Source organism: Eleutherodactylus coqui, chromosome 8 (genome assembly GCF_035609145.1).
Source record: "Eleutherodactylus coqui strain aEleCoq1 chromosome 8, aEleCoq1.hap1, whole genome shotgun sequence".
In the NCBI taxonomy this organism is placed as follows: domain Eukaryota; kingdom Metazoa; phylum Chordata; class Amphibia; order Anura; family Eleutherodactylidae; genus Eleutherodactylus; species Eleutherodactylus coqui.
In genome coordinates, this window is record NC_089844.1 from 127767513 (window position 1) to 127781751 (window position 14239).

At 45.3% G+C, this 14239-nt stretch overlaps 1 protein-coding gene across 1 annotated transcript in view; it reads right to left on the reverse strand.

Annotated features, from left to right (window-relative positions):
• Positions 1–14133, reverse strand: part of PMS2 (PMS1 homolog 2, mismatch repair system component) — a 36706-nt gene extending 22573 nt beyond the window's left edge. The window contains exons 1-8 of the mRNA XM_066576381.1: positions 14007–14133; positions 10818–10957; positions 10390–10476; positions 8167–8269; positions 4961–5144; positions 3645–3815; positions 1662–1759; positions 109–208 (exon numbers count right to left, since the gene is read on the reverse strand). Coding sequence (XP_066432478.1) covers positions 109–208; positions 1662–1759; positions 3645–3815; positions 4961–5144; positions 8167–8269; positions 10390–10476; positions 10818–10957; positions 14007–14020 — 897 coding nt within the window. The 5' untranslated portion in view covers positions 14021–14133. The remainder of the gene's footprint in view (positions 1–108; positions 209–1661; positions 1760–3644; positions 3816–4960; positions 5145–8166; positions 8270–10389; positions 10477–10817; positions 10958–14006) is intronic.
• Between the last annotated feature and the right edge of the window lie 106 nt (positions 14134–14239).

Sequence of the window (14239 nt, forward strand, 5' to 3'; positions counted from 1 at the left end):
CTTATCGTCCCATAGAAGTTTTTTTTTTCACTCCCAGAAAACCCCTTTAATAAAATCCTAATGAGGTTCTACAGGACTTGACTGAAAAGTAAAAGAAAATCCCATTACCTTAGCAGGGTCACAAGGCCGCTGGTTGATATAATAAAACTGCCTGTCTGTGGAACTTCTTCCTACTCCATGGTCACATTGAGATATGTATCCTGTAATGCTGAATGTAAATTATAGTTCTCTCAGGCCTAATTAACACACACAATATTACATATTAAAGACAGTGGGTGGGATTTACTAATGCCGACTACTAGTTAGGCAGTGCAAACTTAGGCATTGCATGAGAGTCCTTGGGTTAAGGGTCTTTGTTTGAGGCAATCTCAATCAGCCAATTTCACTCCCAACTAGAGATGAGCGAGCGTACTCGGAAAAGCACTACTCGCTCGAGTAATGTGCTTTATCCGAGTATCACTGTGCTCGGGTCTGAAGATTCGGGTGCCGCTGCGGCTGACAGGTGAGTCGCAGCGGGGAGCAGGGGAGAGCGGGCGGGAGAGAGGGAGCTCTCCCCCGCAGCTCCCCGCTCCGTGTCGGCACCCGAATCTTCAGGGACGAGCACAGCGATACTCGGATAAAGCAAATTACTCGAGCGAGTAGTGCTTTTCTGAGTACGCTCGCTCATCTCTACTCCCAACCTCTCCAGCAGACATAGAATGGTAGAGTTGGAAGGGACTTCCAGGGTCATCTAGTCCAACCCCCCCTGCTGAATTCAGGCCAATTTTATCTCAAATGGGATACATCCATGCACTCGCTGAATCAGAGAATCCAACTTCCCTGGACGCTTCATCGCTCCCTCAACTGGTGGCTGGAATCCTCTCTAGTTCACCAGGGGCTATCCTTTCTGACACTAAAGTGGTTGGTGCTTACCTCGAATGCTAGTCTCCTCAGATGTTGTGTAATGTCCCTCCACTTCACCGTGCAGGAAACCTCGACAATACAGGAGTCCTCCCTCCTAATAAATGTGTTGGAGCTTATGGCTATACTACTCTCAATCCGTTGTTTTGTGGAACAGCTGTCAAAGAAACCAGTCTGTGTCCAAGTGGACAATGCGACAGGGGTGGTGTACATAAATCATCAGGGTTGAACCAGCAGTTCAGTAGTCAAAGAGGAACCAGAAGAAAAATACTATCATGGGCGGTAGCTCACCTCACAACGATCTCGGAGGTTCACATACCAAGTGTAAATAACTGGATAGCTGACTTCCTAAGCAGAGAGAAAGTCAACCTAGTAGAATAGGAACTCTATTCAGATGTCTTTCAAGACCTGTGCCACAGATGATGGCGTCCAGAATCAACTGCAAGATTCCAACCTTCAAGTCTAGGTTGCAGGATCCCAAGTAGAGATGAGCGAGCATACTCGTTAAGGACAAAATACTCGAGCGAGTATTGTCATTTTCGAGTATCTGCCTGCTCATCTGCAAAGATTCAGGTGTCGGCAGGCGTGAGTGGGGGAGGGGGGGGGGGTCAGCCCAAGTTTTACTATGGAGCTCTATGGTTACCCCTGCTGTCTGCGGCATTACATTTAGCATCATTTCTGTACTGGGACATGACATGTCTACTACGGCTACATGAGACATTAAGTTTTTTTCAGGCACCAAGAAGAGAATCATTACTTACGTATAGAAACCAGCCAGTATATCTGCATTTGTCAGGCCATACTCTTCACACACACTTTCACTTGGAGGCAGCTGCTCAAAAGGAATCAAATTCTGCAACTGGTAAAGAAAGACAAGACAGATTACAGAAGAATCGCCTCCTAATCCAGGTCATTTGCTGTATCAGCAATATTCTTCCCATACCAGATGCAACAAACGTTAACTTATCTGCAATGTGCTACAATGCTGTAAATCCAGTCATGTTAACGACTGCCACATCTGTACTTCACAGAGAAGTTCCCAAAATGACTTTATAATGTTTGAAAGTTGCAAATTATACAATTTAGGCCCCATTCAGACACGGCAGATTTGTTGAAAATTTTTAGAGTGGGTTCTGCATTGAAAATCTGTGTTGAGGTAGAACAGAAGGGAATAAGGTTTTCAAAGCCCCAATCACATGTAGTAGATTTTTCAGCATATGATACCACGTTTCCCTGAAAATAAGACGCAGTCTTATATTAATTTTTGCCCCAAAAGAGGCACAGGGTCTTATTTTCAGAGGGGGGGGGGGGGGTGTCTTACACTCATCTAGCAGGCACCGGTCGGGTTCCTCCCGCTGGGCTGCGGCGCTTCAGCAGGCTTATGTGTAGTTCTCAATGCCGACGGAGCTTGAATACCCCCGCCTCAAGCAAGCGATTGCTCTGATTGGTTCATTGAGCGCCGGCTTTGATTGGCTGAGGCGGTGCTCCTGAATCAGAGTCGGCGCTCGATAAACCAATCACAGCCATTCATTGAATGACCTAAATGAATGGCTGCGATTGGTTCAGGAGCACCACCTCAGCCAATGAAAGCCGGCACTCGATGAACCAATCACAGCCATTCAATTAGGTCATTCATGTGATTGGCTGAGGCGGTGCTCCTGAACCAATCAGAGCCAGCACTCGATGAACCAAGCAGAGCAATCGCTTTCTGGAGGCGGGGGTATTCAAGCCCCGTAACCAGCAAGAGATGTTCCGGATGTGAGGACTACACGGAGGTCTGCTGGAGCATCGCAGCCCAGTGGAAGCGACCCAGACAGCGTCTGCCAGGTAAGTAATTTTAGGTTTTTTTTTCAGGTCATGTAGCTAGGGCTAATATTTCAAGCCCCCCTCCCTGAAAATACGGGTAGGGCTTATTATCAGGGCAGATCTTATATTCAGGGAATCAGTGTCAAGCGAATATGGCATGAAGTTCTTTCTCAGAAAACCCCTTTAAGCTTTCTTGGTAGCCTTGTCCTATTCTGCTATCTCTACATGTGAGGTGCAAAAATTATTTTTGCTGCATTTTTCTTTTATGACATATAAGGTTGGTTTTTTAAAATCTTTCTTCACAGAATTCTTTATTTGCGTTTGTTTGCTTTACTACAGGTACTAATGTTATTTCTAGTTGTTTATTTTAGCGTAAATATACTAATTTTAAAAATGAAGTACAGGAATGGGTTCCCTATGTTCGACGTTTTGATATAAAATTAGTACGGTCTTGGATTACAGGGCAGATATGGCGGCGGTTTAGGTTGGCGGTGAGTCATTTTGCCTTTTCATACACACACACACACATATATAATTATATATATATTCATTTATTTTTTATTTATTTTTTTTATTCAGCAAATTTTTTTTAACTTTTCTTGTAACAATTATTTTAACACTTGTGTTCCCCATGACATCATATAAGGCAGAGTTCATCTGGGTCTGCTAAGACCCTGCAGCTCTGCCATTCCAGGGGGCGATCATCGGGTCATATAGTGGAAGCGACGTTTTCACTTTTTCTATTCACTACGTAGCACTAAGTGAGCGCTATGTATCTCCCTACAGGGAAGGCAGAAGCAGGTAAAAACAATTTCTGTCTTCTCCTGCGGGTCCTCGACTGACTGCTAGACCTGCTAGATTACAGAAGCAGGAGCTTTAGTAAAAATATGGTGTGGCAATTGGTTCTTATCGGGTTAATACAGATTTGTGTATCCTACCTGTTTCTGCCCAAATACAGCTCCAATATTTTCCTTCATACTACTTAAAGTACCACTTGAGCAGACGATGGGAGTCCTCTTCCCTTGGCCAACTTGATTGGTGCAATTTATACGGACACCGGTTGAAATAATACAGTAAGCTTGTAGAACCTGAACCATTTTTGCAAATTCCTTTGCAAAGAACAAAAGAAAGAGGGAGAAACATTTACAATGTGACAAGATATGTTAAAGTATGTATAGGTCGTTAAAGGGATTCTGCCATTAGAAAAAAAACCAAAACTATACTTACCTATTCCTTCCCCATCAGTCTTCTCGCCGCATCTTCTCCCATCTCCTCCAGTCCCCCGGATGAAGTCACCTCCAGCCGGCCGGATACTCGGCAATAGCTCGGCATTCCCTGCTAGGCAGTGACTGCTATGTCAGTAGTGACATAACCTACACTAACCGGCAGGAACAAGAATGCCGAGAATGGATACTACATCACAGGAAGAAGAGGATCTGGCTGGCTGGTGGGGACGTAGTCCAGGGGACTTGAAGAGGCAGAAGAAGATAGGCGAGTAGAAGATCTGGCAAGAAGACTGACGGGGAGGAATCGGTAAGTATTGATTTTTTTTCTAATGACAGAACCACTTTAACGATTTAGGCTAGGACTACACAACAATTTTAACTGTGGCAAGCGTCACACAGCCAAAAATCAGTGTAACCCTGAAACCTGGCAAGGTCAATACAGTCGTATTGTGACTCGTAAGCTGCCACAACCCACAGATCATCCTCATTGGATTTTTTGTGATCTGTGGGTTGTGGTGCCTTCTGAGTCCCAACATGATTGCATGCACTTCTATGAGATTGCAAGGCTGCGGGGCTCCACTAAGATTGTTGGTTGTGTCCAAAGAGGCTGTATAACCTTATTATACTGCACCAGATGGACAGACACTATGCATTCAGATCTCTGAGGGCCCATATGTTAATACTAAAGATGAGCGAGTATACTCGTCAAGGCATATTACTCGAGCGAGTAGTGCCTTAGCCGAGTATCTTCCCGCTCGTCTCTAAAGATTAGGGGGGTGGGGAGCGGCGGGGGAGAGCAGGGAGGAACGGAGGGGAGATCTCTCTCCCCCCCCGCTCCCCGCCGCAACTCACCTGTCACCCGCGCCGGCCCCTGATTCTTTAGAGACGAGCGGGGAGATACTCGGCTAAGGCACTACTCGCTCGAGTAATGTGCCTCATTCAGTTTTATATGTGACTGTAGTGTTAGTGAGAAAAAGGCCTCAATCATTTTTTTCTGTCCTACTATGGTTACACTACCGGCCACACACCTTTTTAGTATTCCTCTGGAATTCCTTATGTCGCACCGGCAATGTGTAGAAAAGCTGTTGTATACAGACTGTTGTTCCTTGCTGTCGTGGAAGTAGAGATTTTTGGATGATTTTTCCATTTTGATCAAAAACTAAGCGAGTGCCCACTTTAGCCGATTTGTGGCAGGTAAATATTGACAAATCACTATAGAATAAAGGAAAAAAAACAACTATGTAAGAGCCAGCTATTTATTTTAGATTAAAAGGAACAAAGTTCATGCAAATAACCGCTTAACCCCTTGAGTGGCGGGTTTCCTACCACCCTGTCAGACCCACCAGGGCAGGTTTTTTAAAATGGTCTAATCATTGAATTTCAACTAATTTTGCAGTTGCGTCTCAAGAGCCATAACTTTTTCATTTTTCCATCGACATGGCCATATAAGGGCTTGTTTTTTGCGGGACAAGTTGTGATTTTTTAAACAGGGGGGAGGAAAAAAAGAAATGGGGAAAAAAAGAAAAAAGGGGCCATGTCATTAAGGGGTTAAATAATGTATTAACTTCCTTCTCTGGGCCATTACGACGCACGGATACCACATGTGTGATTGTATTTTTGATTTTTTACAAAGTAAAGGGAGACAGGTGTTTTTATAATTTTTTTACTTTTGTTTTTTTTTTTGTCCCTTTAGGGGACTTCCACAGGGACCCATCAGGACCCCCTGATCACATTCCGGTGGTGACAGCCCTTTACATGCTGATAGCCCTGACCTACCATCAAGGCCAGAGGCGCTGCTCTATTCATGCTATACTCCACATTACTATATCTCTGATAGAGACCTATTGAGGGACATGGAGACTCTATCACAGTGACCCCACTGTGCAGATCTAGCGATTAGATCAAACTCAGGATTTGCCTATACCACCATTATTGGCAAACCTGAGTTATGCACTATTTGACAAGGGTCACTTTCATTCATTTGTTGGCTTAAGAGGGCTTATTCTCAAATTTAAAAAGAGGCCTCCTTTAATATAACTGCCGCTATAGGCATTATTTATTGGTACAAGAGAGTTTATTCTCAATTTGAAAAGGAGGTCTCCTTTAAAAGGAATTGCCGCTACAGGCATAATTTGCCCGTTCTCAGGCACAGTCAAAGAATTGCTACTGTGCATGCTGAGATACTGAATCAGACCGGGCTATCCTGGACAATAGTCTTGGTCTGGTCAGGGTCACCTCTTGGCAGAAAGGTCTTTTAAGACCCACTAATAGCCCACATTTGGGATCTAATGCCACTCTGATATTAACACTTTAAGGAGTCTCCCTCTATCTAAATACGAGATACCACCGTTACCTGGCAGTATATGCTTGATATTGGTTCGGAGGAAACTCGGAAACAGATTAAGAACAAGCACTAATGACTCGTGCTTTTTGTACTAATAAACATATAAAACTGATCCTTTAGTACTATACTCAATGATCTCCTGATGACCCGCCATTATTAGCGGAGAAACGCGTTGAGAATAAATGGAAAGAGATTATACAGTACTGAGAGAGCTAACTATGAGTGCATCAATGCCGATATTAGTAATCTGAATGAATTAAACAATCCAGGACTACTAAACAGACCCTGGAAGGAGAAGAAGTGTGCTCACTAACATCTATACTGGGCCCACAACTTGTCCCTATATCTCTTCTCTTTTGCTCGCATGATCTCAAGCATAAGAGGGTTTCTAGAGAGGCATATAGGTTATTGATTAATGGTATGAAGATCCGCACTACTGCATGATACACTTCATCTAACCTGTATCACAAAACAGTTCTCTATAAACTTATTTTCCCTCTGCTTAAAACTACACTATGCTCATCACTTATTTAAGCTTCATTGCTGAGTCGATCTAGTGATGGTAGCTGAGTTGTTCATTACTCTGATAGTGAACTAAGAGCACAAGAGAGGGACACTAGTATAGAATTTGGTCCGAGTTCTTTTTTATCGATTTGATCAAAGCCACTGTACGTTGCCAACTTCCCATAACATGCTCTTCCTCTCTGCTATGATCGCCATATAGAGGAAAGCAGAAATAGGATGTGGCACCTAGGTCCCTGAAGAGACTCTTATATCTTCATCAATCCAGTGGCTTCTGTGTTTGTGCCCTGTGTTCTATAATAAATTTTTAAATATAACTAATAAAGAATTATTATTTTATATCTGTCTAAACTGTGAAAGGGCTTTATTATTAATAATTTAGACGTTATTCTGCTTCTGTGACGGCGAATGTAAAGGGTTAATACAGCAGAGATCGGAGGTTTTCTCTGATCTCTGCTGTAAGAGCTGGTACCTAGCTGTCCTCTAACAGCTAACAACCTGCTCTCCCTGCCACAGAGACCATCGGCTTGCTTCTGACAAGCCGATGGTCTCTATGGCAACCTGTAAACAAAGCAGGACTTAGAAGCAGGAGATTGCCGGCAGATCGGCAATATCTTCTGCTTGTTTTTCAAAGTCCTTGCTTTGTTCTCTCTGGGTCTGTTCAGGCAGAGCACGGTGCCACAGCTTGTGGCATTGTGCTCTGCAGCTCCCATAGTGATACATAGCCCGGAAATCTTCCGGGCTATATCACTATCGGCGGTGGAGCTCGTCCCGGAAAATTTCCGGGCACGCCACTCAAGGGGTTAATGATCAAGGTATGTCATTGGTCTGCAGTGGGAATGGAGCCGCCTTCTTCCTGCAAAAATCAGCTCAGTTTCACAAGAGCACCGGTCCAGAGAACAGTTGATTAGCTGGGGTCCCTGGCAACAGCCCCCTGCCAATTTGCTATTGATGACCTATCCGGGGACGATCCGCAATTCCAACGGCCCATAAGAAGACATAGGCATCCGCAGATGAATTAAAGCATGTGGATTTGTTTTGCGGACCTTTTGGTCCGAAGAACAAATCACAGCATGATCCATTTTGCTGCAGGTTGTGGTGACATTGAATTGCGGATGGGCAGCAGAGTCCGCGGGAAAGCAGGAGATTTAACAACAAAAAAATTATATATATATCTCTATTGCGCATGTTCACCGCTGCTTCGGCACACATCCACTGTAAAGACCCAGACAGGTAAGCACTATCCTCAGCCACGGGCAGGGTCGGATTCCACTGCGGGCTCCCGCATGCTGAATCCGCCCCCCCCCCCCATGGACATGAGGCCTTAAGCAGTTTTACTGTAAACTTGTATAATCCGTTTGGCATTACCTTAATGCACACAATGAACTTAAAGCTTCTCCTCGAAAACCAAATGTCTCCACGTGAACCAGGTCGGAGAAATCCTGCAATTTGGATGTGTGATGTTTCAAAGCTGAAAGATTATACAGAGTCAATAATATACAAAAACATGCAACAAGGCAAAAAAAAAAAAAACTTATTAAAAGCTTCATTTAACAGATTGTTACTGACCAGAGATAATCAGACACAACAGGGCACCCTGGCGATATGCAGTTTAGGAATGCCACAGAATTCTAAAACACAATGCTTTTCTTATTAGATGTTGGAAAAGATAGAACAGTTGGAGTTAATGCAGGAAATGTAAGAAAGTAACAAACACTATACTCACTGGTTAAGGCCTCCTGCAGACGTTTGGGACGGATCCCCTTGCAGTGACCCGGCGCTCACCTCCTCCTGGCAACGGCTGGCGCCCAGCCGGCACATGCGCAGAGCAGAGCCGGCACGTCACTAGTGACGTTTCTGTGCGGGCTTCTGCGAGACCTGCTCAGAAATGGGACATGCCGCCATTTGTTTACTGCGCGAGTTTTCACGCGGTCAAATCACAGCTGTCTGCATGGGATTGCATTAGATAATGCAATCCTATGGCAGCGGACACGGGCGGAAATTCTGCGGGAAATCCCACAGCTGAATTTCCACCATATGCAGGAGGCCTTAGTCCGCACTCTGTCACCGGCGCTGCAGTCCGCCACCCGCCAGCCTTTGTTACATAGCTGCAGCATTGATGTGCCTGGAACTGCTGCAGCAAATCCCTGGCCTCATCCGTCTCATGCTGTATACTACTGATAAAATGGAAGTTTCTGACAAACTATTTCATAGATACATACAATAGACATATCTCTGTAATAAGTATACCTGTCACTACCTTATGCTGCCCGCAGAGAGGATAAAGGGGATGACAGATTCCACGTAAAGGGATTGTTTGAGAATAATCTATATAATCAATTGTCATGAGAGCCAACCCCTTTAATACAGAAGCCGCTGCGGTAATTACGGAATATGTAGTATTATATGAAATAGATGCATCGCCCAAGTCTACAAGATAGTAAGCCATTCTAGTCGTAAATGGGGCCCCCCAAGCAGAGGATTCCCTACATGAGGTCCATATGTCCTGGATATTTAAAGTTGATCATTTAGGTTACAGTAGGTTCACATTTGCATCAGAGGCACGAAGTCCCAAACAATATTTTGCCCAGTAAAATGCCAAACGCCATTATGGAAATCCGACGGACCCTGTTACAGTCAGTAGTGCCCATTAGGCACCATTTGCTCATGCCATAGGACAGATCTGTTCTAGGGTGGCATTCCACTTTCTTGTTCCCTTGACAGAAGAGGAACAAGAAATGTAAAAACAGAAGTGTGAACAAAAGGCCTCCTTCACACGGACGACCCGACATCGCCACAATGAAAAAAAAAAAAACACATTGCTGGTCCATGCGATATCGATGCCACTATTTTGTAGCGCTACAAAGTCGCGTGACTTTGTAGCACCACAAGGGGATTTTCGGGGCAGAAATTAAAAGAAAAAAAAAAAGTGCTGTCCGGGGCTCCGCTGCATCTTCTTCCCGGTCCCCAGTACTGGTCTTCATCTCTTCTGGCCGGGGAGTGAAAAATCCCTGCCACCTGGAAGCACTGGCTGTGATTGGCTGATGCTTAGCCAACCAAAGCCAGTGCTCGATGAATGGCTGTGATCGGTTTATCGAGCACAAGCTGTGATTGGCTAAGCGTCAGCCAATCAGAGGCAGCGCTTCCAGGAGGCGTCGATTTTTCAATCCCCAGTCAAAAGAGATGAAGGAGAATAGTGCCAGGGACCGGGGAGAAGATGCGGCCGGGCTGACGGCGCTTCTAAGGGGATGTATACTTTTCTTTTTCCTGCAGCCAGGGCTTAGATTAAGGCTTTGACAGTAGGAGTTCCTACTGTCAAAGTTGCATCGCACTGCACAAAAATTGCATTTTCGTGTGTGAAGCGAAGCAAAAACCTCACGAGTCGCGTGCATATCGCCGAACCCACGATTTTTTTTGTGTCAGGGTGTCAACTGCTACAGAACCGCATGTGTGAAGTAACCCATAGGAAAGCATGGGCTTCACATACATGGGATTTGTAGCATTGTAGCAATGCGACTAAATCGCGTGACTTTGCCCGTGTGTCACAGAAGAGTGTAACGCTGCGAACACAACAAGAAAACCTTTACTCACTTAGGCCTTCAAAGTTATGTTCTTCCACACCGCAGCCATTGTCAGAGACTTCTATCAGCTCTGCTCCATACTCCTTCAGCTTAATGTCTAAGAAGAAGAAAAGAAGAAAACTAGAATTGCAAAAAACAAAAGTTTAACAAATGACATAGAAGGATGAGATCTACAGCATCGGGTGGAGGTGGACAGAAGAACAGATTGTAGAAGACAAGGGCCGAACTATTCCAGTATCACAATTCCTGAATGTATTTCCCCCACACTTGTTACTGTAGCCATCTGTTCTAATGTAACTTCACATCTTCTTCAAACAGTCATACACTAGGAGCTGCACTCCAAGATGGAGGTCGCAGTACACTGGAAGAGCATAAGGCTGGGGCTGTACTTCCTAAATGGCAGCTCCCCTATTAGCCAGAGAGTGGAGAACCCCTTACCTATACTTGTGGCTCCAGCATCTATACTGTTCTCCAGAAGTTCTTTAACTGCAGTTGCAAGACTCAGTACAACTTGGCCAGAGCAGATCTGATGGACAGACTTTCGATCAATCGGCTTGATGGCTTTAGCACTTTCGGTGCTGAAATGATAGAAAATAAAATTGGAATATTTCAATCAACAACAGGTATATACATGGATGCAGCCCATTACATATACTGCTTTATACACCCACCCACCATCCCCTCTGTTTGCAGTGCTGTCGAGAACGACGGAACTGGCCTGCTACAAGGTGGAACCGGGTTGTCTTCAGCGATGAATCCAGGTATAGTTTGGGCTGTGTGTGTCTGAATACCTAGAGATGAGTGCCTCAATCCTGCCTTTGCTGTGGAGCGGCACACTGCCCCCTGCTGGTGTGATGGTCTGAGGGGCATCATATATGACAGTCGGTCACCCCTAGTAATGGGACTAGGGACAATGACAGCTCAGTGATATGTTCAGGACATCCTGCAGACACATGTGTTCCTCTCATGGCAGCTTCCAAGAGGCATTTTCCAGCAGCATAATGCTCGGCCTCACACACAAGGGGGTCACAGGAATGTCTCCACAATATTGGGGGGGGGGGGGGGTAACACTTCCATGGCTGCCCTGTCGCCAGATTTATCACCAGTAGAACATGTATGGGACCATCTGGGATGCAGACTTCAACAGCCTATGAGTTTGCACGATCTAGAGGCTCAGTTACAGCAAATGTGGAGCGAGATTCAGTAGGATACCATATGGATTCTGTATGCCTCCATACCCACCTGTATCACATCTTGTATCCAAGCTAGAGGTGGTACAACAGGGTACTAGAGCCTCCATACCCGCCTGTATCACATCTTGTATCCAAGCTAGAGGCGGTACAACAGGGTACTGGAGCCTCCATGCCCGCCTGTATCACATCTTGTATCCAAGCTAGAGGTGGTACAACAGGGTACTAGAGCCTCCATGCCTGCCCGTATCACATCTTGTATCCAAGCTAGAGGTGGCCAACAGGGTACTAGAGCCTCCATGCCTGCCCGTATCACATCTTGTATCCAAGCTAGAGGTGGTACAACAGGGTACTGGAGCCTCCATACCCGCCTGTATCACATCTTGTATCCAAGCTAGAGGTGGTACAACAGGGTACTAGAGCTTACATGCCCTCCCATATCACATCTTGTATCCAAGCTAGAGGCGATACAACAGGGTACTAGAGCCTCCATGCTCGCCCGTATCACATCTTGTATCCAAGCTAGAGGCGATACAACAGGGTACTAGAGCTTCCTTACAATAGGTCAATTTTCCACAATAAATTCTCCTTTTGCTTTGATATTGTAATCACTTAAGGCCCTTTTACGTGCAACGATTATCGTTTGAACGCCCAAATGAATTAACACTTTTTTTTGCATAAAATGCTGAGCATTTACACGTACAGATAATCGCTTGAAGTCAGCTCTAATTCCCTTATTCGCTAAAGTAAACGCTGTGTATGTTGGGCGAGTGTTTATGTGAGGAATCTCTAGCCTGCAGGATTTTAGTAAGTGTGAAGAAAAGCCATTGTCTTCTCCCAGCATGAGTAGTCCTCGTGTTCGGCAAGGTAAACAATCACCCCTCTCCTCAAGTCCTCCAGCTGCTCAAACACTGAATGAATGCCATTTAAATGAAACCCATAGTGAACTACCAAACGACCATTTTTATGCCGGCTGAAACTCAGCAATAAACGATAAGTGAACGAACAGTTGACAATGGCGGCGTGTTTACAAGTAATGATTATTGCTCACTTTCACTAGAACGAATTTTGAGCGATAGTCGTTGCGTGTAAACGGGCTCTTCTATCAATATTACAATCACACATAGAAAGTCATTCCATTCCGACAACTCCTTCTAGGGGAGGGATTGATATGACAATGAGTGTATGACAGCACTCCTCAGCACCTGCCCACATACATACGCTATCAGTAGTTAATCGGCAGGGGGTTCACTGCCATCAGCTGCTCTCTGGCCTGCTGTTGGTGAGGTATCTGACAGGTCCATCTGCATTGCAAGTTGGTGAAGCAGACACAGCGGCCACAATAACTGCATTACTACCCTGAGCCACTGCAATGTGGACGGAGCTGTCAGCTTCCAATTTGACAGTGAGCCCAATTCCTCCTTGTTTTCCCAAACCTCTGCTTGCTGTCAGTAAAGGAGAACATATTTTGCAGCGAGCCCCTACATAACTAGAGCTTCTCACAAGTAACAACTCGCTACATTTGTATCCAGCTTCAGATTCCCTATGTGACGATATGTGATACATAATAACGCACAAGAGATGCCGGTCATTATTTCAGTCGGACTGCCTATTCTAACCCCTTCACACAGATTTGCACACGCCTACGTGCAGCATATTTACCTACTGAACAAGGTTTTTGGCGCACACATCAGCATATTTTAAGCAAAGCCATACTGATTGAAATGGCTTTTTAGTGTAAGGAGTTCCAGATGTGTTCTTTTTCCTGCGCCATCACGCATGTTCATGCACATTTGCGCACCCCTATTGACTTCTATGGAGGAAAACCGCAGAAAAATAGAGCGTGCTGTGTAACCAGTTTTTTAAAAAAATTTGCGCATGTGAACGAACCCATTGAAATCAATGTTCTATTCACTGCGTACTGCATGTGAAGCCGGCCTGCAGCACATTCCAACCGGCACCTGGAGTTCCGCTCTATTTCTGTTGGTCAATTCCTTTCTTGGACACGAAGGCCAAAAATACCGGAGCGGCTGAATCTGGCACATGCCGGACTGCCAAATGGACCCCACTGATTATAACGGGGTCTGTCCGGCCTATGGCATTCTCCCGGACATAACAGTGCTGCGGTATTTCGTCCAGGATTTTATGCCAGATTTGCGCCAGAGGCTCCGAAATGAAGCGGTCGCAGATGTGACCCCGGCCTAAACTGGATTAAGGAGGAAGCAACCAGCATCTGGGAAAACTAGGATATCTGCACCTATTATCAGCATCGGGATGCAAGGGGGATTGCTTCCATTCACTGACAGCAAGCAAGCATTATGGAAACAGTGAAGAATCAATGCAGAAAGTTGCAGAACTTTTCATTCTACAATTATTAAACTAAAAGTACAGGAAACTCCCTTTAAATAAGTGGTTGTAAAGCTGCCTGAGGACTCACCAGGCCTGCTCCATAGTGCATTACTGTCAGAGCTACCAGCAGTGACTCCGGCATGTGAAGTCTTAGTACATGCCGCAGGTACTGCAGGTTACGTCCAGTCCTCCCGCCTCACGGCCGCCGCGCCGCTCTTTCCACTGCTAACTTCTTCAGCCAATCACATTGCACGAATCCCTCGACTCGCATTCTATTGGCTGATGAAATGACTGACGAGGGACGAACCGAAGGCGCCATGT